The sequence below is a fragment of the Esox lucius genome, chromosome 12 (genome assembly GCF_011004845.1).
Source record: "Esox lucius isolate fEsoLuc1 chromosome 12, fEsoLuc1.pri, whole genome shotgun sequence".
Taxonomy (NCBI): Eukaryota; Metazoa; Chordata; class Actinopteri; order Esociformes; family Esocidae; genus Esox; species Esox lucius.
In genome coordinates this window covers 30,692,427-30,715,851 of record NC_047580.1, presented here as the reverse complement: position 1 = coordinate 30,715,851, position 23,425 = coordinate 30,692,427, and the positions used below count along the sequence as shown (strand labels likewise).

General features: G+C 45.1%; 1 protein-coding gene across 4 annotated transcripts in view; it reads left to right on the top strand.

Moving 5' to 3' along the window:
• The first annotated feature begins 3,378 nt into the window (after positions 1-3,378).
• Positions 3,379-23,425, top strand: part of dip2ba (disco-interacting protein 2 homolog Ba) — a 61,343-nt gene continuing 41,296 nt past the window's right edge. For all 4 annotated transcript variants that reach the window (XM_029123940.2, XM_029123938.2, XM_029123939.2 and 1 more), the window contains exon 1: positions 3,379-3,606. In XM_029123940.2, the coding sequence (XP_028979773.1) occupies positions 3,522-3,606 (85 nt within the window). In that variant the 5' untranslated portion in view covers positions 3,379-3,521. The remainder of the gene's footprint in view (positions 3,607-23,425) is intronic.

Sequence of the window (23,425 nt, the reverse complement as noted above, 5' to 3'; positions counted from 1 at the left end):
ATCCCGCTGTCCCTTCTTCCATTGAGGAAGCAGAGGATGAGGGCTCAGAGGTGGACTTGGTCCGCATTGCCGGCAGTAAGTCAGACTTGTTCCCAGTGCATGTTGGACTCCGGCAGGGCTGCCCTTTGTCACCGGTTCTGTTCGTAATTTTTATGGACAGAATTTCTAGGCGCAGCCAGGGGCCGGAGGGTGTCAGGTTTGGGGACCACACAATTTCGTCTCTGCTCTTTGCAGATGATGTTGTCGTGTTGGCCCCTTCTAACCAGGACCTTTAGCATGCGCTGGGACGGTTTGCAGCCGAGTGTGAAGCGGTGGGGATGAAAATCAGTACCTCCAAATCCGAGGCCATGGTCCTCAGTCGGAAAAGGGTGGCTTGCCCACTTCAGGTTGGTGGAGAGTGCCTGCCTCAAGTGGAGGAGTTTAAGTATCTAGGGGTCTTGTTCACGAGTGAGGGAAGGATGGAACGGGAGATTGACAGACGGATCGGTGCAGCTTCTGCAGTAATGCAGTCAATGTATCGGTCTGTCGTGGTGAAGAAAGAGCTGAGCCGCAAGGCGAAGGTCAATCTACATTCCTACTCTCACCTATGGTCATGAGCTTTGGGTCATGACCGAAAGGACAAGATCCCGGATACAGGCAGCCGAAATGAGCTTTCTCCGCAGGGTGGCCAGGCGATCCCTTAGAGATAGGGTGAGAAGCTCGGTCACCCGGGAGGAGCTCAGAGTAGAGCCGCTGCTCCTCCACATCGAGAGGGGTCAGCTGAGGTGGCTTGGGCATCTTTTTCGGATGCCTCCGGAACGCCTTCCTGGGAAGGTGTTCCGGTCCCGTCCCACCGGGAGGAGACCCCGGGGAAGACCTAGGACACGCTGGAGGGACTATGTCTCCCGGCTGGCCTGGGAACGCCTCGGTGTCCCCCCGGAAGAGCTAGAGGAAGTGTCTGGGGAGAGGGAAGTCTGGGCATCCCTGCTTAGACTGCTGCCCCCACGACCCGGCCCCGGATAAGCGGAAGAAGATGCGATGCGATGTTCGATGGTGGTCTTGGGGTCACAGGCAGCATTCCTCCTCCAAACACGGCTAGTTGAGTTGATGGCAAAGTGCAAAATTTTGGTCTCATCTGACCACAACGCTTTAACCCAGTTCTCCTGTGAATCATTCCAATGTTCATTGGCAAACTTCAGACGGGCCTGTACATGTGTTTTCTTGAGCAGGGGGACCTTGCAGGCGCTGCAGGATTTCAGTCCTTCACGGTGTAGTGTGTTACCAGTTGTTTTCTTGGTGACTATAGTGCCAGCTGCCTTGAGATCATTGATAAAATCCTCTCGTGTAGTTCTGGGCTGATTCCTCACTGTTCTCTCGATCATTGCAACTCCACAAGGTGAGATCTTGCATGGAGCCCCAGACCGAGGGAGATTGACAGTACTTTTGCGTTTCTTCCATTTGCAAATAATCACACCAACAGTTGTCACCTCCTCACCAAGCTGCTTGGCGATGGTCTTGTAGCCCATTCCAGCCTTGTGTTGGTCTACAATCTTGTCCCTGACCTCCTTGGCCAGCTCTTTGGTCTTGGCTTTGGTGTAGAGTTTGGAATCTGATTGATTGCTTCTGTGGACAGCTGTCTTTTATACAGGTAATAAAATGAGATTAGGAGCCCTCCCTTTAAGAGTGTGCTCCTAATCTGAGATCGTTACCTGTATAAAAGACACCTGGGAGCCAGAAATCTTTCTTCTACACCAACAGTTGTCACAGTGTTTCACCAGCCTGAAATCCCAACAACAGACTTGGTGAACATTTAGGGCAATTCATTCATAATTATTGTATTTCTTTCTCCATACTTTTGTCTTGCCATCTTTCTGGTGTGTGTTCATGTTTCTCTCACCTGTCCACAACACTTTGTTTCCCTAGAACTCTTAAGGCTCTTTTAATGACTTTCTTGTTTTCTAAGCTCACTATGGCATTCTTTCTACTTGCTGTGCAAAACAAGTGATTTTAGCAAGCCTCATCTTTTGACTGTCTTTAAATGTATTGTCACTTCTCTAGTCCTCATGTTTCTGAATGATTTAGAGATTTTATGTATTCTGTCCTTGTACAGTATCTTCTGTGGGAGCACCAATGCAACAATAAAAAAAAAAAAATATTGCTTGAATGTACCAGAGAAAAACTGCTATTTTGATTTTCATGCTCATCTCATACATTCTATGACGCACTGGAGCCTATATGAGATGGGAGGTGACATGATATGGTGACATACATGCATTAAGACTTTAGTTATTTCGTGAATGCTGCTATCCAAGTCATTTTTATTTTACCTTTTTATTTATACTGCTCAATCAATCAATCAAATTTATTCATAAAGCCCTTTTTACATCAGCAGTTGTCACAAAGTGCTTTTACAAAACACCCAGCCTGAAACCCCAAAGATAAAACAACAACAGTGTTGAAGCACATTGGTGAAGAAAAACTCCCTAAGAGGGTCCAAAATTAAGAAAGGAACATAGAGAGGAACCAGGCTTGGAGGGGTCTTACGCTGCTATACTATTGTGCTGGGGGATTGGGTCAGTTCTCCTTCCCCACTAAGTTCTCCTTCTCCACTATAAATCGTTGTTGATATGAATAATGCATTTTCTGAATTTTCCCAGTCTCCTCCCGTTTTAAATTTTAGGAGGACATGAGGTCCTGGTCCACACCTGCAGAGTACCTAGTTTGGGGGGCCCGTTTCTGTCCCTGTCCTTGTCCATCTGGTCATGCTTCTGACCTAGTCTAAATTTAAATATACTCTGGATTTAGCCCACATGCATTTATTAATTATTCCAATTGGACTCTTAATATCTCACCCGGCACATCCAGAAGAGGACTGGTCACCCCTCTGAGCCTGGGTCCTCTCTAGGTTTCTTCCAAAATATCGGCCTTCTTAGGGAGTTTTTCCTAGCCACTGAAATTCAACACTACTGTTGCTTGCTCCTTGGGGTTTAAGGCCGGGTGTTTCTGTAAAAGCACTTTGGGCTTTATAAATACATTTGATTGATTGATTGGCTGTGCCGGGTGAACATTTTAAAAGTACAAGTTGTAATAATTAATAAATGCATTTGGTCTGTGTCCAGAGTCTATAAAACCTAGGATGGACCAGATGGACAAGGACAGGGACATATAATATAAGGTTTTACCCCCAGCGTAAAATCTTGGGGCTGAGATAGAGAAAGTTGAAGCTACAATGCTACTTAAATACTATGTATTATTACTGTAGTTGTAACATCTTCAGAGTAACACAAGAGGGAGTACAAGCTGTATGTCTCGAACTGCAGTATTTATATTTACGTGTTTTTGGGTGCAGTTAACTGACTGGCCGCTGGTATGTGATGAGAGATCACGTGATCACTCATCTCCCCATTATGGCGGAGGGAGCAGTCGGCCGAATGGATTGTCTCTCCTATTCAAATGATTGTTTCGTGTATTGAATGGAGTATCCTGACGAATAAGAGATTTCGTTTTACCTAAAGAAAACTTCGTTTGATTGTTTTTAAGTGATGGCGGACCGTGGCATGGATTTGTCCGGTATACCGAAAGAGGTTCGAGACCATTTGGCGGAGTTGGAGCTGGAGCTATCGGAAGGTAAAGAGGGTTGAGGAGGGTGGATTGGTGTGGAGGGGCTAGCAAGCTCGGGGAGTGAATTCAAATTCACCCCATGAAGCTAGTTAGCTAGCCATAACCGATGTCTGTCAAATTAGCAGCAGTTTGTATAATGTATCTTTATGAGTATATAAGACGAATAACAATATTTTCAGCTAGTAATAAAGCCACAGACAATCGTATTCAGCCAATGTCTGACTGGCTAGCCAGTTAGCAACCCCTTTCTGCTAACATTGCCATTGAAAGCCAGTTGAAAGAGAATCGTTCCACGCATTGTGGCCCTTGCCTTGGTCTCGAACATGTCTACGTTATATTTAGATAGGGTAAATCGCTAAAGTAAATAATTTCGTAGTCTCTCTATATGTAAAGTAAATGACCTATCTGTATCTATCCAAGATTGAACGTCAAAGCCAACCCTCTCAAAAACACATGACAGCTTTGTTTTGCCAAAGCCTTTGTTTTGTTTTTTCTTAGCAGTCATGGACTTCCTTACCAAGTTTTCAGGATGGGTGTCAAGAACTGGTGTGTTCCTGTCATGGGTGTACTAATGTGGGGGTTTCGGTTAAGTAATTCTGCATTGCACAATCTGCAACTCATGTGGGAATTCATGACTACCCAGGAAACATGTGCCTAAGGACTTGCTGGGTGACCATGACAACCTTTGAAGTTCTTGGGACGTTTTTGCAGTGTTGTAGCGTTAACTAGTGTCACCGTGACGAGGCTCATATAGACGTTCTCACGTTTAGTCTGCGGAGGATAATGTCAGCGGTCTCTTACCCTGCTCCTGGAGGTTTTCACTCCAGCCAAAATGTGACCTGATTCTGATGATTGCCTCATGAATAAGCTCATTCTTGTTAATAATGACTTTGGATGTTGTGAAAACCGACAGGACAGTAATTCTCCAGAAACAGGGCGGGGGACCACTGCTCTGTTTATGTTGATACAACCTCATCGTATTGACAGGTACATGATACTGTTCTATGCATGGCTTGACCTGATGGTCAACCTCTGACAGACCAATGACATGTGTGCTTATCATTTCTGTGTGTGTCTCTGTCTCTCTCTCTCTCTCTGGTTTTGCTGAGTCAGGGTGACATGTAATTAAGCTGTAGAATTTATCGCTGTCAGCAGGTCAATCAAAAGACTGAACAGAGTCACTCAAAGTCAAAGAGAGGCAAGTTTATTTTGCGCGAGCTGAGAGACGCTGTTTTGATTTGGAGTCTGCTAATGTTCTCTCAATGCGCACATTTCTGTTTTAGTTGCTAGAGTAATTTTGAGAGGACAATTGCACGCAGGTTGTCTAGAGATTTGTTTTCGACAGTCAGATGAAAACATCATGAACAGGTGAGTTCATGTCAAATTGAAAGGCAGTTTGTTTGGAAAACATCTTTCACATGCTGTTATTCTATATGAAATAAAATCTGTCAGGGAGATGGGTTGGAGGGATGTCCGCTCCAGCTTTTAATCTGCCCATGTGACCTCATTGAAAACACTCCTGGGCTGGATACTTTCAGATGGACAACAGTGCTTGCTTTATCAACTGCTAACCATCTCTAATAATCACCCTTGTCTGTATGTAATAAAGGCTTTGTAACATGATCATCAAGTAAAAAGCTATTTTAATTGGCTCTAATCTAATAGCATATTACTCAGACTGTTGAGTGTCATTAAAATGTTTTGTGCGTGATTCATTTCGTCCAGGCCCTTCCATGCCAACACAGCTTGTCCCTGGCCTGACCACCCTAGCCCAGATTGTGTGCTTACCTCTGGGCGACTCACAACCTCTGTCTGGCAGCACGGACTCTGACGGAGCCACGCTGGAGTTCCGTTCAAGGCAACCAGCATCTTAACAGAGTCACACAAAGAACCATATTTTGCCCCCCCCCCCCACCCGGTTCCAGCCCCCACACCCTGCCTGCCCTGTTCATAACAAACGCCACCACAGAACAGAACCGCGCCGAAGCGGAAATGCCTGTTGTTGGATTACTTAGAAGAGAGCGGAGGCAAGCCAAGTGGCCTCTTAAATAACAAGCTGTGTGTGTGTGTGTGTGTGTGTGTGTGTGTGTGGCCCCCAGTGACCAGTGGACACAATGGGCCCCAGTCAGCTGGTCACAGCCGCGGTGGTGTTTAGTAGGCCATTCAACTGGCGGCTTTGACCACGTCCCAAATGACACGCTGCAGTTGCCTTTACAGGGCACTTCTGTCAACCAGCCTAGTGCACTGTATCAGATAGACTTAGGGCTCCATTTGGTACACAGTCTTTGTGTGCCGCAGTGGAATGAGCTGCTCTTGGATGGGAAGGGAGCGGTCGGACATAGTTAGAAAGATGGTGTGTGTGTGTGTGTGTGTGTTCAGAGCCCCCTAGACGGTGTTGTTCAGGCTGACGTAAAAGCATGACTGGTCCATCTAGCCGCTGTTTCTCCTAATTGGTAGTTCAGAAATGTCCCCCCGTTACCATCCAAGGTTTACAGAAGCGTAAGCAATCTTTCAGCCTGTTTGGGGTATTTGCCTCTGTCAGCAAGGGTTCGCGGGAGCCACTCGTGAAGGATTCTCACGGTGTTATTCTTGATATTTTTGGGGCTAGCATGTCATAGGCCTTTTAATGGAAATCCGTTGTCTGGCTTTTGCGGCTTTCATATTCTTTCATTCTGATACAGTTTCCGTCAAGCCTTCTGAAACCAGAGAGTCAAGAATGCTGGGTGGGGGGGTGCTGACGTCCTGCCTTCTGCTTCTCTAGCCAGTATGTGACTGCCAGTCCGGATCGTCGCCTGTGTACTTCCTGTCTTGGCAGACCGACAAGTCAGCCAGCGGATGCAGATACAGAAACAGCGTGGTTGGCCACGGGGTCAGGTCGCCAGGGGAACCGTATCCAGTCCCCAACGGGCCCAGTCTGAGAATCGAGGGCATCGACAGCATTTTGGTATGCTGTCGTCCAGGTTTTGGGTGGCAGACAGCCGATCTCTGTTCCCACAAACGGGTCTTTGGGCAGGCAGAGAAATATGCTCTGTGAACTGGAAGACCTACTCCCATAGTCATTGTAAATAATGTAGAGCACAGTTATATGTGCAAGCAACCTGGTCTCGGTCAAAGGTCAGTGTCCACTGAACGTTAAAGGAAAAAGCGTTATTTGTAAATGTGGTTATGGCCTTTACCACTTCAGCATTGTGTTGTGGCACTGTTGACAAAAACGTCGGCGCAACGGTTTGCATTTTCGGCTTCAGAATTAAATATTGGAGGGCTGTGCTCGACCGAGCTCGCCCAGGCACAGCTGGGGTAAACAAGTGGAATAGTCCCTAAAGGGCTGACTCAAACCTGTCGTCTGATGCTGTCGTCCTCCAACGACAACCCCGATCCCCACCTCGCTTCTCATTCCCTCGGTCAGGTCTGAGCTGTGAACGCGGTGGGTTCGGTTGAGCAGACAGGAAAGAAGACTGTTAGCAGGGTTTTGGCCTGCCAGCCACGCTGAGACAGATGACATGCTCGTGACAGACAGACAGTTCCTTCCTCTGTTTCAAGAACAGCTGAGGGGAAATGTGTATGTGCGTGTGTGCGCGCATGAGTGCGTCTGCGTGCGTGTGTGGTTGCTTTATCACACCGGTGTTCAAATACCATTGGACTTTATTTCAAATGTTGCATCTGTGTGTGAATTTAGCTTCCCTAGCAATTGAAAACTGAATATTGAAATCTGTAATCCTCTGCCACTCCAGATGGGCTCGAAATGTTTCAAATAGTGTTTGAAACCAGGCCTCTGTTCTGCTTTGGGGAGGGTATAGTCTCTGGCCAGGAATTTGAACAAGGGCTCCAGAACTGGGAGAGATACATTATGTCCAGCCTAAAGCTGAGCCAAGCACCCCCCTATTCTTCCAGGGGCTCCACACTCAAGCGGCCATGATACTGTGAGGCTTGTTAACTCTTGGACCAGATGTTGCTTTGGAACAAGCGTTTGTTGTCACTGGGTGTTGTAATACAGTAGAGATGTTTGGCAGAAACACTTATTGTGATGATGAACATAGAGAAAACATGGTCCAGATCACACAGCCATGCGCTGTATCCAATTGACACCCAGTTGTTGTATTCAGGCAAGAGTGCCTCTTATGTAACTTGGCTGGGCTATTTGTTCGTGCCAATCTAACAGAATAAGAAGCTGGGCAGTGTCTCCTTTACTCATTCTGTAACACTTTGCGCTATAATGATTTAGTCCAGACATTCTCTATTATAGAATGATCTAGTTCAGTCAGATTCTCTGCTATGTAATAAACTAATACAGACACCTTCTCTGCTGTATAATAAACAAATTCAGACATCTTCTGTGCTATATAATGAACTAATTCAGTCCTCTTTTCAAACTAGTTCAGGCAGAATGTGCCCTGTGAATAGGTAAAAACCTACTCCATCCCATAGTTGTATTTTCTTTGAGCGTGGACCTAGGGCTGTGTGTGTGTTTCTGTGTGTGTATTCCTCCAGTCCTTTCAGGCTGAATAATTCACATGCTCTCATTAACTTCCAGAAGATAAGGCTCTCACGACCACAGCTCTCTGTTCCTGGGTTATGTTGGTGAATAATGGGTGGAGCCAGGTAGGAACAGTCAACCGGAGGCAAAGCCAGCCTGACAGGTGGCTTAGGGGGCAGGAGCTTTGGGACAGCAGCCTGCACGTCGCTGATTTGAATCGCAGAGCAAAGCAAGAAAGTAAATGAAAAAGGTCTGTTGTTGTGCCCTTGAGCAAGGCTATATTGTTAATTGCTTCTATGCTTTGTTAGTGGATGAAAACCGTGGACTCCGATGTCTAAATGTCTCAGATGTCAGTCACTCCTGGCTATAGCCCATCCTACCTGTTGCAACACGACCCAGGATGCATTGTGTCTTCTCAAATTGGCAAAGCATCGACTTTGAGACGTGTTTACAGGTGCAGGATGTGTGTTTCCACAGCTCAACGGTGCATTTAGTTTTTATTGGGAGGGTTACTCATTGGTACTGTAACATCACGATCCCCCTTTGGGGCATATAGCCTGGGAACCTGTTCTCTCTCCCGGGACCTGAGACCAACTGGAGGTCTCCGACTGTTAGCGTTGACACAAACGGCTGTGATTCACCGTCCTGTGCCTGCCAGTGGATTCAGCAGTGCTCTCAGAGGAAGATCCACTTTTGCTCAGCACCGAACCGCCCCGTGATAATCACTTCATCACTCTCAGGCAAAACTAAAGTATTACGTGTGTTTTTTTGGCGGCCGATGCAGACCAATCCGCGTAGCGATGAATTGAGGTTGTGTCGATGAATACCAACTTTATAGAAGGTGTATGCGGTGAAGAACTTTGTTTTATTAAATCCAAGTAATACTTTTATGTTTTTCTGAAACTACTTTGTTGTGGTTTTTGTTTGACCCTTTAACAAAAACTCCATTTAGTGGACACATTTTATCTGGACTGTGACATTTCTCAATTTGGTCCTTTTAAAAAAAAAAAATGTGAACGACAGATGTTGACAATGTCAGTGTTCGGATTGGTCGGTGTCAATCAGTTCTTGTTTTATCGTACCAACCCTTCAGTCTGTCAGTCAGGGGCCCCCACCAGATTCCTATAGGCATGTGCTGACACCTACCACCGCTATAACCAGCCCCACATGCCAGCCTCCCACACCCAGTTGTTACAACTCCATAATCACACTGGAGGCTTTTGGTGTGACTGAAATACAACTCTGACTTGACATGTAGCAGGCGGGAGGATTGGTGTGACAATGGCTCTGTGGACTAGAGCTGTGTGCCTAATCCCTGGCCCATGAAAGCTCCCAGGGTTGTTTTTCTAGTGCAGTACCCAACACATTTACAGTAAACGGATTGATTACTGAGAATTTTGATGCAATGTTTATGTCTACTGTAAACTCTGATGAATCTGCTTGGATTTGATCAGATAAGTGAACAACACTGTTCTATAGCCCCTTTTATATTTCCATGGTTTGTGTTCATCGTGTCTACCCATTACAAAAGGTTTAAATCTTTGTGATGCAAACTGAAAACTAGGACCAACTCCAGTTAGTGCCTCCCGGGTCCGTTTTGTTGTATTCATGTGTTTTGACTCTGTTACCTGGTCACACTGTTGCCATGGTTATGGACTTTCTTCAAAAGTTGAATTGGGGCTAATTACCTTAAATTTTGCTTAGAAATACGATTAAATTGCTGATGTAGGCAAAACTGCTTTGCTGTCATCATGTCATGAAATGTATTTAATGAGATAGATAGATTTTTAGACCAACAATCAAAAAATTCACTTACCAGAAGTTAGTCCGGAGTGGACATTGTCATTTTTCCCAACCATCCATTATTCAGTTCTGTCCCCGGCTGTAATTCACATTGTTAGCATGGTCAAAATTAATGAATGGAAAGTGTTGGTCCCACTACAGCAGACATCTACTCCAAAACAATCCACACTAAGGCTAGTGAAGTTGCTTAACTCAAAGAACATTACGATGTTGTATTCCTGGAAACAAAAAAACGCACATTTTGTAATTTCCTGTGTTTACTGGTCAGTTTTGTTCACAATTGCACCGATCCGTGTGTTCTTTCAAGAAGATGAGGTGTATATGTCACAGTCAATAAAGGGTAGTATTCGCTAGCTAGGAAGCAAGTAACCTATTTCACTCTTGATATTCACAGAAGGACAGTCAAAATGTACTTGCTTGAGAGACAAAGGAAAATACATAAATACGACCAGGAAGAAGACGTTCTAGGGGATAGAACCTTACTTGTTCGAACCAGAATACACAGAGGATGAATTGAGCGAACTACAGTCTAGAACAGCAGCCGACGATGGTGAACCAGTTAATCCCCAACCCAAACCCAACCCAGAATATCCGGAGGATGGTGGTGTAGCTGTGGATTGTGCAATCTAATGCCATCCAAAACAGAAAGGAATGTGAACTATTGATTCCAATGCTGGAGACCATGAATGACCCGGTCCCTGAAGCTGAACTCGTTCCAAGATGTGTGGTTGATCATCTGGATCTCACCCCCCTCATTACTCCTGGGTCGCTGGAGATTTTTTATTTTTTTTTACTTTCCAAAAATTAACTGGAAAAGACGTTCTAGCCCAGAGGGACATAATGGCCAGCTCTCAAAATATTAAGTAGCTACCTAACATTAGCAACCAAGTGTAAGTGTATTTGGATAGCATATTCCATACACGGGGCAATTAAAAGTGCTTTGTATTTTTATCCTTAAAAATAAACACAGGCATACTAAAAACTACATTTAGCATCAAAGTGTTTGTCCAACCCAGCAAGACAAACGCCTAGTTCTTAGCTAACCCCTTTCAAATTAACTTCCTGCGGACGTTTTAGAATGTCTCTTGTTGACTAGTTCTTTTTCTTATTTAGTCGAGTCCATACCCAATGTCTTTTGATCAGTTTATGGGCAAATTATTTTCTATTTTGATTCAAGCAGTAATCTAGGCTGCTATACATTGCTGGACCTAGCCGGTCAGGCATTTATCTGATGAATGTATTTTGGCCAACTATGTTTCTAAGTTTCATAACGTGATTGTACATCCAAAATGCACTGTTTAGTCTGAAGTACAATAAGCCTAAAGATTATGCTTTTGCATCATCTATAGTATGATGAGCAATATGCAAAAAGTGTCTAATTTATATTCTTTCAATCATGTGTATCTGTACTGAGCTAATCTGCTAAACCCCTTAAATGTAAACCTGCCGTCTGGTCCATTGTTTTTGGTGCGCCAACGTTGACTCAGAGGCTTTAGCTCAAAGCTAAACTTTTCTATTCAATTAATGTCAACAAAGCTAATCAGATGATGGTAGACAACAAATGTATATGATTTTGTTTATTTAACCACTTAACTAGTTTTTACAAGAGTCAGTATACCTGTATATCTAACTAAATCGTATGTCAGTGGTAGAATGTGTAGAATTTGGTAGAAAAAAGTGTTTATATGTCTGGATTAAGCTCTGGCAATGAATGAAACACCAAATCTCCTCTCCCAGCTCTTGTATCCTTTCTTTGCATACCAAACACGATTGCGTAATTTTCTATTATGATAGAACTAAAGTCCACCGATGATATTCACAATAATGGGCCGGCTAGAGAAACTTTCACTTTGCGTAACTTCTGGAGGTTAAAGTTCATGCCCACCCTGATGACGTCATCGCCAAAGCCCACAAGGTGTGTGAATGGATGTTGGAAATAGTTTTCTAGTGCTGGTTTGGATTGCCCATATTCCGCCGGTTGTTTGGTCAGTGTACAGTTAAAAAAAATGTATGCTACTGCGTCAGATTGCTAAATGTAGTTTGAAGTGTTTAGGAGCAGTTTTCTACTTGCAATGCAGCTTTGCTGTAGTGGGACGAACAGTTTCCATTCATTAATTTTAACGATGCTAAGAATGCGAATTACAGCCGGGGACAGCTGAATAATGGATGGTTGTAAAAAATTACTCTGTCTATTCCGGACTAACTGTTGGTACGTACATTTTTGGATACATATATTTAGATGAACTATCCCTTTTAAGATATAGTTTTCTTTAGCTAGCAAAGCTAAGTTTAGCTAGTTCAAATTTGGTGGACTTCCGTCAATACTAGCTAGCTAGCTAACATTATACTGCATCTCAAATGGTTGACAGAAAAAAAAAAAAATATATATATATATATATATATATATTTGCCTTCTTAAGAGGTGGTATTGTGTTTTTTTAGACCAAATCTTAATCGGCATCCATTGAGGTTATATTGAGGAAAATGCTCTGCTGTCCGTACGCCCTAAAACATATCACAACCAGAGGGTTATGATGAAATGTGCAATCCATGAGTTTGGTATCAAATGAACACACCCCTGAAGTTCTCAGAATTTGGCATCCAACTACGTTCTACTTCTGGGATGTCCAACCCCCTCCAGCCTTGTGGAATACACAAGAACCATGTGACTGTTGATGTTGCAGAATGCTATTCTCACAAAATATTAAAACAAGTCAAACTGGCGTGATTTTCCCTTTCATGGCTCAGCAGGAGAAACCAATTGTCTCTTTGGCAACACTTCACAAACGGCATGTGTAGAGCTCCTTTATAGACCATGGAAGACAGGCCTATTTGCCTTTATCCGTTTTATCTGTACCTCTGTATGTTTACAGGAATGTGTAGAAGTCTTGGGCCATTCTGCAAAAATACTAATTGCCATGCGAAGAGCAGCAAAAACTTAATGTGTTTTTAAAACAAGTCAGTGTTATATAGCCCCCTGTAAAATGAACAGCTGAAGCAATTTGCTTTGTTAGACTGTTGGACATGCATTTTTAATTTGTCCTGTGTTAAATTCTTTGGGATTTGCCATAACCTTTCTTTTGGCTTTGGTTTTTTGTTTTTTTTATTGCTTTTTTTCTGACTAATCTTTAGGAACCCTTATAATGTTTTTGTGTCAATCAGCAGATTGACGGCCACAAGGCTGTGTGTTACATCTCAAACATACTGGTGTAAATTCAAATGCTATGAAGATCACTATACAAACCAAGGGAAGTCTATCTAGCTTCTTGTTCTCTCTCTTGTAATGTAAATAAGCCCCAAGATGGATGTTTCTTGTGAAACTTTTCCTCACAATGAAAGCATTTTGCTGCCAGATGCTGACCCAGAATCCTTCCTTCTAGGAAGTGACGTCACAGTTTTGTGTACCCCATTTTCTGTCTTTATCCATGTCTCTCTTTCTCTCTCTGTTTATCTATTTCTCTATCAATTCAATTTTTTATTTAAATGGGACAGGTTTTACTGGCATGGGATGGGAAACTTGTTCACATTGCCAGGGCAAATGGAGAATAAGACTGCTATAAGAAATAACAAAATAAAACAAATATTCAGAAATTAAACATTGCACACAACTTTTAAAAGTATTAAGGCATTTTGAATGTTACATTATAAGATGTTTACAGTGATGTAAAAATTTAGAAATTGTTCTGAGTAAGAAGTAAGGAAAATACTGTGCCCTGTTGAATTCTTGCCACAAGACTACTTAACTGCTCCTAATGTCTCGAATGAAGTTAAAAAACTGAGCATATACCAATGGGATACTAGATTTAGAAAAATGTCTTTCTTGATAAAAAATTAGTATTTTCGTTTGAAAGCCTTACCCTCAATTAAAGGTCGGATTTCTCATATATTTTGAGTGTAGGATTGAGCCGATAAACAACAGTGACATTTTTTGCCTTTTTTGGCATTCTTTCATAGCATTTCTCTTTATCAAGGGATCCAGTATTTCTGGAAGGCACTAATTAAAGAGGTGCATGATGCTTAGGTTTCCATTGTTGTTGCAATTAGTCGCCTTTTTTCTAATGACAACAAGTCACCACAGGTCTGTCTAAACATTCACTTGTACTCTTTCTGTGACTCCCTTTGTAACAATTTTATTCAAAATCTTCATAAGGATGTGATACATTTTATTTACATTACGAGAAAGTGAAGGAGAAAAAAGTTTTGAGGTTACACATTACTAACACTTTCATTGGATAAAGCTATAATTTGCATAATATATATTTCTATTTGTAGGAATAACAACTCCTCTAGTAATAACATATTAGGTTGCAGAAGGTCTTTTGATTTTACTGTCTTTTATTAATTTACACTCAATGCTGACTTTTGGGTAATTAGGTAACTAGTATCGTGTAAGAGCCTCTTTTGCCTCTATCAGCTTCAAGGTTGGACACGTGTGTTTGGAAAAGGGCTTCTGCACACCACTGTATAGAGTGGTTATTTTTGTATTAGTGGCCTTTCTATAAGCTTGAACTAGTCTGGCCATTCTCTCATTAACAAGGTGTTTTCTTCCACAGAACTGCTGCTCACTTTGTTTTTGCATATACCACTTCACTGTAAGCTCTGGAGACCTGTAGTGTGTTAAAATCCCAGATCGTCAGCGGTTTCTGAGATGCTGGAAGCTCCAGGTCTGGCGCCAGAAATCATAACTTGGTCAAAAGTCAATTAGAACATGCGTCTTCACCATTCTAATGTTTGACTGAAACCCTCCAGAGGCAATGTCTGCAGCCTAAAACATTGAGGTGCAGCTGCATTATTCACTGTTTGACTAGTTGTGTTGAAGAGGTGGACCTAAAAAGGTGTCTGGTGAGTGTAATTTGGGCCAAAACCATTTTCCCGACCCCTGCTTTAGCTGGTTGTTTGATTTTGATATTTACTGGGTGTGGCAGTCCACAGACCTGACTCTGCTCTGCCTGCATTCACTTGAGTTTTACATTGTGTTCTACCATTGCAGAATTCTGCATGTAGACTATTTTAATTGACTTCCGGGTTTTTGGTTCCTACACCACTGTTCTTCTTTGCGTCCTAATTTCCTAAGTACATTTAGACATACCCAGAAATGTACTTGGTTTGATGGTGCTGATATGTACATTGTTGTGAAAATGCAAATAATTACAAGTATGAATGACCAGGGAAAATATACACTGAGTAATAGTGGTTCCCAGGTTTTTAATCTTGCTGCTTTGGTTGCACACTGGTGTTTTGCCTTACATATACAGGAGTTTATCAATGTCTGGCCTGATTTTAAATTCTCTGTGTAGTCTTGTATTTAGCTGGAGGTTAGAAAGTGCTCCGTTGTCACATAATTTTTTCTCTCAAGAGCCAAGACACTGAGTCTGTAATTTAGTCAAGGTTTTCCTTAATTTTGGGTCTGTCACAGCATTCAGGTATTCTGCCGCTGTGTACTCCCTCTGTTTAGGGCAAGGCAGCATTCCAGTGTGCTTTGTTTTCTGGTTAATTCCTTCCAGTGTGAAGTAGTTCTTTTTGTTTTGTCATTGTTTGGTTGGTTCTAAGTGTTTGTGTTTGTGAACAGAACCCCAAAGCCAGCTGGCTTAAAAGGCTGTTCTCTAGCAATGTAGATGAGGGCTTGGCTAAGGAAGTTTTATGAGTTTCTGTCCTTTAGGTGAGCATGAAATTTAATTTTCTTTTTCTTTTTTTGACTGGATTTTGGTAATTACTGGGTGAAATCCTAAATCTGCTCTGCATTATTTGGAGTATTGCGTTCTACTCAGAGGGTAACCTTTTGTAGAATTCTGCATGCAGAGCTGGAGTCTCTCTGTCTGTCTTGGTCTCTGTCCCTTCATGCTTCTTCTCCTGCGCCCAGTTTTCACCTGGTCCAAGCAGAAAATGTTTGTTTACTCTGTCCCTGGTCTAATCAATAAGATGCTACGTGGTTTACATACCTGGCCTACTGACATGACCCACGCCAGCTACTGACCGACACAAACTACTGACTGTCTTATGATTAAAAATACACAGCTGGATTCTTATGCTGTCTTATAGCACTATTCTGTCAGTTCCTGTCCCTGCGATGGATAGCGTTTGGTAGCTTGTGCATTGTCTATTCTGCTTCTTTTTTGTACTATCATGCTAGAGTACACTGCGGTACTCCAGGGTCTGTCTGTGTGTGTGTGATTATAACTGATAATCAAACACGTTCTGTGACTGTGGATGAGTCTATATTTGGACTCAGTAGTGTTTTACAATTATTATTATCCTGTCCGCTATCCAAACGTCCCCTCCTCAGCCTCTCTCTTTCTTCCTCCCTCTTTCCCTGTCACTCCTCTTTTCCCTGTCACACAAACGCGCACGCACGCCTGCGCTATTGTGCCGGTGGGCTAGGCTCTAGATGGGGGGTCATTAGCGCGTGGATTGTTTGGAGAGGGCGTGGAGAGCGCTGGGCATGCTCTCAGCAGTGGGTCACTTTCTAAATATAGCCCGTCCGGCGGTGTATGTCAGGGGTGTTCTGGGCCGGCGTGGCTCGCTACAGTACTGGACTCTGTGGCGCAGGGGTGTAGTGCATTCCGATGATCTGGTTAGCGGGTTAGCGAAATGTCATGGGCGCGCCATGCATTGTGGCATGGGATGACTGGAGGGGTTTGGACAGTGCTGGGCTTTGGAATGTTTGGCCTGAAATCCTTCGGGACCATTCTCAGGAATCCAGCGGCTGGTTGTGATTTCGACATTGTTGATGTCTTTATGGTGGATGTCCCCGCCCCGTGGTTCATGTCAGCACTGTTAACGTCTTTCTAGTCGAGGCCTTGGACTACCCCGAGCAGCGAGCGTGTGTGTAATACCCCAGGACTAAGACGGCCGGGGCTTTGTGGGGCTGCAACGAAAGAGAGAGGTTTACTGGAGAACTGGAGTTGGGGAACCCTGTAAATAATCTAGTGGGTGTGCCTCTCCTGTGGTTGAGTTCTGCAGTGTTTTCATCTGTGAACCCCGCTGGTCCAGTGTGTTGTTACTGGACAGGTGACAATAACACAGTCCTCAGGAAACCCTTCCTCTGATCGTTATCCTTCAGCCGGCCTCAGAGAGAAGTGTGTGTGTGTGTGTGTGAATTAGGGAGAACAAAGTGTATGAAAACATGGAATGGGTGTGGTGTTAGTCAGTAGAAGTTCAGTACACCATAGCTGTGATTTCTGACGTGGTCCTGCTGGATTGGTTGGAGCCCTGCGTTAGTACAGCCCACACACAGGGTCATGACCCCACTGTGTAGTAGTGACGGCAACCTATGCTAGCTGAAGCAGGCCCTGTGCTTCCATGGACACCGAATCAGCAGGGAAACATCTGGTCTGGGTCACTTCCTGAATGGGTCATGGTGTTATCAACTTGCTTTGCGGCTGCTGTATTGGGTTGCGCCAGGTAGTTGATGAGTCACGGGCTGAGTGGGCTGTCCTCTCTGGGTGAGCCGTGTGTCAGAACGTGAGTCATGAGAGGAACCGGAAATATCCATCAGTGTCTCGGACTCATCTCTCTGTCTCTCTGTCTGTCTGTGCCCTGTGGGTCTGTCCTGTGTTTCTGTGTTTCTGTCTGTCCTGTGTTTCTGTCTGTCTGTCCTGTGTGTGTTTGTATATCGGTGTTATTTTCGCTCTCACCCACACATGGATGTGTCTTGGTGCGTTTGTCTGGGTGGTGTTGATCGGATGTGTTGAGAGAGAGAGTTATCATCGCCTATTCACTCTGAACTGATCCTGGCTTGAATTGTTTTTGCAGGACCGCGTAAGTGGAGCAGACTAAGAAGAGTGAATGTCTCTTACTGACTGACTGACTGACGGAATGACTACCCCTTGTTAAATAGTGTAGTGGTTAGAGAAGCGGACTTGTGAACTATAGGACCCTAGTTCGTATCTCCTCGCAGGCTAAGCGGAGTATGCATTATGAATTATTCTGTATAGATGAAAACTTTGCTGGCTAAAACCGTTAGTATCTACATTATAGTAAGCCTGAAATAAAACATTTTATGGTTATATTGCGACTGTTTCTGGTAGATTTTCTAATTATGCATCCGTGCATGCGTTTTGGGTCAGGATAGACAAACACATTTGCTGGCTTAACATACAGTAGTTACCTTATAGTATGCCTTAACTGAAACTGTATCCGGTTATATTGCGACTCTTTCTGGCATGGAAAAGTTCATCTTCAGTCTCGCTAGCATTGGCTCAATTCTGACTATTCCAGTAAGTTAGTAGATACAGGTAAAGCTTATTACTGACTAATACGCTGCTAAAACGGCCAGTGGCAAACGCAATACATAGCCGCTATTTGTGGTGGAGGTAAACTTAGTAAGAAATGTTAGTCAGCTTAACTCTATCAATATCATTCACGAATGGCCAATTAACTATTAAAATGTCCAGTGGCAAAAGAGGTTTTGACAACTGGCAAATGTGTAGCTCTGTGGTGTAGTGGTTAACAATACAGCCTTTCACGTGGGAGACCCGGGTTTGAATCTCGAGATGGCAACACTTTCTATTGCGGGCAGGCTGAACTAGGCTAGTTTCTTGTTCTTTATACACCACAGACCCCCCCCCCCCCCCCCAGCGAGTTCTGGTTTCAGGTGACGAATGCCTGCTGTTTAAGAACAGTGCTGCGGGGGGCGGGGGGGGGGGGGGCTTGCGGCTTGCTGCTTGCTAATAAGATTCAAACTTTGTCAAATAACTGGTGAACAGACCCTCTACCGGCTTGAAAGCCTATCGACGATGAGTGTATAATTCAGATGTATCCTGGCCTAACCTTCAAATTTGATCTGCGTTTTTGCAAGTGGCCAAAACACCCGCTGTTCACAGCTTGTGGGGTCTTGAATGTTCCTACGGCAGACGTTCAGTTAAGTGGCATTATTCGGAATATTCCGTCACGCGGTGTTCACTGGACGTCTACCTGGCTGCCATGGAGACGGGGGAGTGGTGTTCACTGGACGTCTACCTGGCTGCCATGGAGACGGGGGAGTGGTGTTCACTGGACGTCTACCTGGCTGCCATGGAGACGGGGGAGTGGTGTTCACTGGACGTCTACCTGGCTGCCATGGAGACGGGGGAGTGGTGTTCACTGGACGTCTACCTGGCTGCCATGGAGACGGGGGAGTGGTGTTCACTGGACGTCTACCTGGCTGCCATGGAGACGGGGGAGTGGTGTTCACTGGACGTCTACCTGGCTGCCATGGAGACGGGGGAGTGGTGTTCACTGGGCGTCTACCTGGCTGCCATGGAGACGGGGGAGTGGTGTTGTACAGCCGGGGGCGTGGATGCGGGCTTCTGCTCAGACCGGCCCGTATGGCCGGCTGTGATTACCCCCGGTGGATCGGTGTGCCGGAGTACCACAGTTCTGTGGGGGGGGGGGGGGGGGACGCAGCTCGCCGCTATGCCTGGTTAGGAGTCGATTTAATAAAGCTTGTGAATGTTGCATGTCACAGCGGTCTGGCCCATTGGCAGCTCTGGACCGCATATTTTCCTGAGTCCACCCCCAGATGAGCGCGCGTGGGCCTCGTCGTTCATAAGCAGCCGGCCCCAGGGGGCGCATTCCCCCTTAACCGCGCTGGGGCGTGGGAGCTGAGATGGCTGCTCTCCCTGGACCCGACAGCAGGGATCCGGCCAAGCCGTGGGGTCCCTCCCTCCCCTGCACCGCCCCGGCTGAACAGCAGCCTCTCAGGCTTTCATTCCAGCACATTCCACTGAAGTCCAGCTGAAGAGAACTCCTCCAATCCCCATTTCTCTACACATCATTCGTAACCGTGTTTAAATCAATGTTACCGTTCTGTCCCATTTTACTACACAGTCTGATTCCTGCCAACACCGCCCTCGTCCTGAACCCCCCCCCCCCCCCCCCCAATAACAATTGGGTCAAATCCACACAGATTCCTACAACATGACTAGCCTGTAGTCTTGGCCGTCGTTTTGAGTAATCTGTGATTAATTCTTTAGCCTACTCATCAAAAGTTCATATCGTGTGGCTCTGCCCAGCAAACAAAAATAAGTTAATAGGCCATTCCTGCAATGTCAGGAGGTTGTCACACTCAGGGCCTTACTGTGTCTGGAGGTTGTGTCACACTCAGGGCCTTACTGTGTCTGGAGGTTGTGTCACACTCAGGGCCTTACTGTGTCAGGAGGTTGTGTCACACTCAGGGCCTTACTGTGTCAGGAGGTTGTGTCACACTCAGGGCCTTACTGTGTCAGGAGGTTGTGTCACACTCAGGGCCTTACTGTGTCTGGAGGTTGTGTCACACTCAGGGCCTTACTGTGTCAGGAGGTTGTCACACTCAGGGCCTTACTGTGCCAAGACGTGCCCCTCCATTTCCCTCAAATGCACTGACCTCCGACTGATCTGATCTGTCGATAATACAGATCAAGACCTTAAAGTAGACTCAGCAAACTGACGTTGCCTCGAGCAGCTCTGTAAATAATAGCATGAGGCCGATGCCAGATTTCTGGTTTGAAATTCTCAACGTGGTTTGCTTCGTGCTTTAACTGGATAGCCGTGGCTCAAAACCGAGACCAAGTTTAGCATTTCACCCCCCAAATGACGGGGTTGAGCGTCTCACTCCCCCCAAATGACGGGGTTGAGCGTCTCACTCCCCCCAAATGACGGGGTTGAGCGTCTCACTCCCCCCAAATGACGGGGTTGAGCGTCTCACTCCCCCCGAATGACGGGGTTGAGCGTCTCACTCCCCCCGAATGACGGGGTTGAGCGTCTCACTCCCCCCGAATGACGGGGTTGAGCGTCTCACTCCCCCCGAATGACGGGGTTGAGCGTCTCACTCCCCCCGAATGACGGGGTTGAGCGTCTCACTCCCCCCGAATGACGGGGTTGAGCGTCTCACTCCCCCCGAATGACGGGGTTGAGCGTCTCACTCCCCCCAAATAGATATATTTTGCAATGGATCTGATTACATCTTTTCCCAGTTCATCCCATTAATTTAAAGACCAATTAGTGAAGGAAAGTAAATCCCAATTGGTTTTAGTTGTTGTTGAAAATCCTGTGGGACGGACCTGCCTGCCCTCAAAACTCAGACCTCACTGGCAGCACCCGATACACAGACGGACAAAACCCAGGCCCCCCCACTGTGGCAGGAAGTCAGGACCACCACAGGAGGGATTTGGGCTGTCTAGGGCCGTGCTCGACTGCATAGCAGAGAATGTTCCAGATGCCACGCTGGTCGGTCAGCTATCTAGACCTTGCCTCTGTCTTGATCTGTAATATGTTGAAGCTCATCTGTTACAAAACAAGGCAATACCATTTAATCTACGGTGTCTGCCTGTATTCGTAGCCAGAGAACTCGTGAACAACCATTCTGGGAAGACTTGAAATGCCCGGCTGGCCTGGCAATGACCAACCCTGATCTCCTGATCTGAGGCATACTGCTATTTTAAACTGAGTCCAACAGTGGCTGAAGTTCATCCGCCGCATCTTTCATGTGGTTTTCAGAGGTGGCTAGAGGTACGAGTCTGTCAGGGTGACAATAGCTGACGCCCGTTCCTCCCCTTTTCACCACAGGCCTTATTGTCTGTATTTTAGTCAATGTGTGTTTTCCCCTGACTACACACTAGTAGACTAGTAGAGTGTGACTAGGACACACCACACACACACACACACACAGATGGTGGGAAGGACTCTGAGGCAGCACTACATGAGGTTGTGTTGAAGCAGTGTTCTGAATGGCCGGGCTGTCAGTTAAATGCAGTATGTGGCTTCCTGCAGATGGGTACTGTCTTGAAGTAACACTAGCAATTTAGCAGAAGACTGCATGAAACTGTGGCGGTACTGGAACAACTCTTTCCGATCCAAACCTGGTCGAACTGGATGTTCTACTCCTAGTGAACAAGGACTCGTTTAACATGCATAGTTTCAGGAAATATTGTACCATGGTAGCAGTCCTATGGGTTTGGGGATTGTTTGGTAGTTAGGTGAGGGCAGAGTTCACCTGTGGCCTAATCGAAACATTAAAATAGATTTTATGTACATTCTAGATTTAGCGTAGGTCTTAAAATACTCTGTGTGCATTGAGTAACATAAGATTATTCCTGGAAGATTTAGGGTAGGTAAAACAAAAGAAAATGTTTGGCGTTTTGCAAACTCTACTGCAGTAGTGAGTTCTTACATTTTGACATTTAACTTTCCGTGACTGGACCCAGAGGGGATTCGAACCCACATCCCTGCTGTTACATGTGCCATGCTCTTACCCAATTTTGCCACATGGAAACCCACTTTTATGACTCAGAGTGATTTAGAAATGGAAAATGTCGAGCTCTCCTGGATGTGCCATTGAGGAGTTTCGTCGAACACTTGCAGTGGTTGTCTGGAACGCAGCCCGCGATCACAATAACTGTTATTGTTTAGATAATCCACAAACAGCTGTTAGTCTGGGTCAGGTGGGCTTAATCAGGGAGCTTGTTCTGTGGCCGACCTGGCTGGATAAGGCACGAAATACAATCTTAGTGGTTGAGCTTTCACGAGGCAAACCCTGAGAAACCCAAAGTTTCAGCGGGTATGGACAGGAGTCATAACCGCATTCAGTATGTGTTTTGTTCACACGTCTCCCGTTCTTGCCAGAACAACACAGATTGTGATGCCAAGATAACAATTAAATATAACCAAGATTAAGATGGAAGGATCCTAATAGCTCAAAACCCTTTGCATGAATGAAGAATTATTTTCTTCAAAAACGTCCACATTGGAACTGTTAGGTTGTCCTAACTGTGGGTTTGGAACTGTTAGGTTGTCCTAACTGTGGGTTTGGAACTGTTAGGTTGTCCTAACTGTGGGTTCGGAACTGTTAGGTTGTCCTAACTGTGGGTTCGGAACTGTTAGGTTGTCCTTACTGTGGGTCTGGAACTGTTAGGTTGTCCTTACTGTGGGTCTGGAACTGTTAGGTTGTCCTAACTGTGGGTCTGGAACTGTTAGGTTGTCCTAACTGTGGGTCTGGAACTGTTAGGTTGTCCTAACTGTGTGTCTGGAACTGTTAGGTTGTCCTAACTGTGTGTCTGGAACTGTTAGGTTGTCCTAACTGTGTGTCTGGAACTGTTAGGTTGTCCTAACTGTGGGTCTGGAACTGTTAGGTTGTCCTAACTGTGGGTCTGGAACTGTTAGGTTGTCCTAACTGTGGGTCTGGAACTGTTAGGTTGTCCTAACTGTGGGTCTGGAACTGTTAGGTTGTCCTTACTGTGGGTTTGGAACTGTTAGGTTGTCCTAACTGTGGGTCTGGAACTGTTAGGTTGTCCTAACTGTGGGTCTGGAACTGTTAGGTTGTCCTAACTGTGTGTCTGGAACTGTTAGGTTGTCCTTACTGTGGGTTTGGAACTGTTAGGTTGTCCTAACTGTGGGTTTGGAACTGTTAAAAATGTATTGCAGTTATTTATCAGATGCTCTTACCCAGAGCCACTTACGGTAAGTGCATCCATTTTCAGGAAGCTAGGTGAAACCACCACACAGTCAGAGCTGGAAAGAAGCCTGTATACATAATAGACATAGTAAGTAACTGTGGGTTTGGAACTATTAGGTTGTCTTATCTGTGGGTTTCTT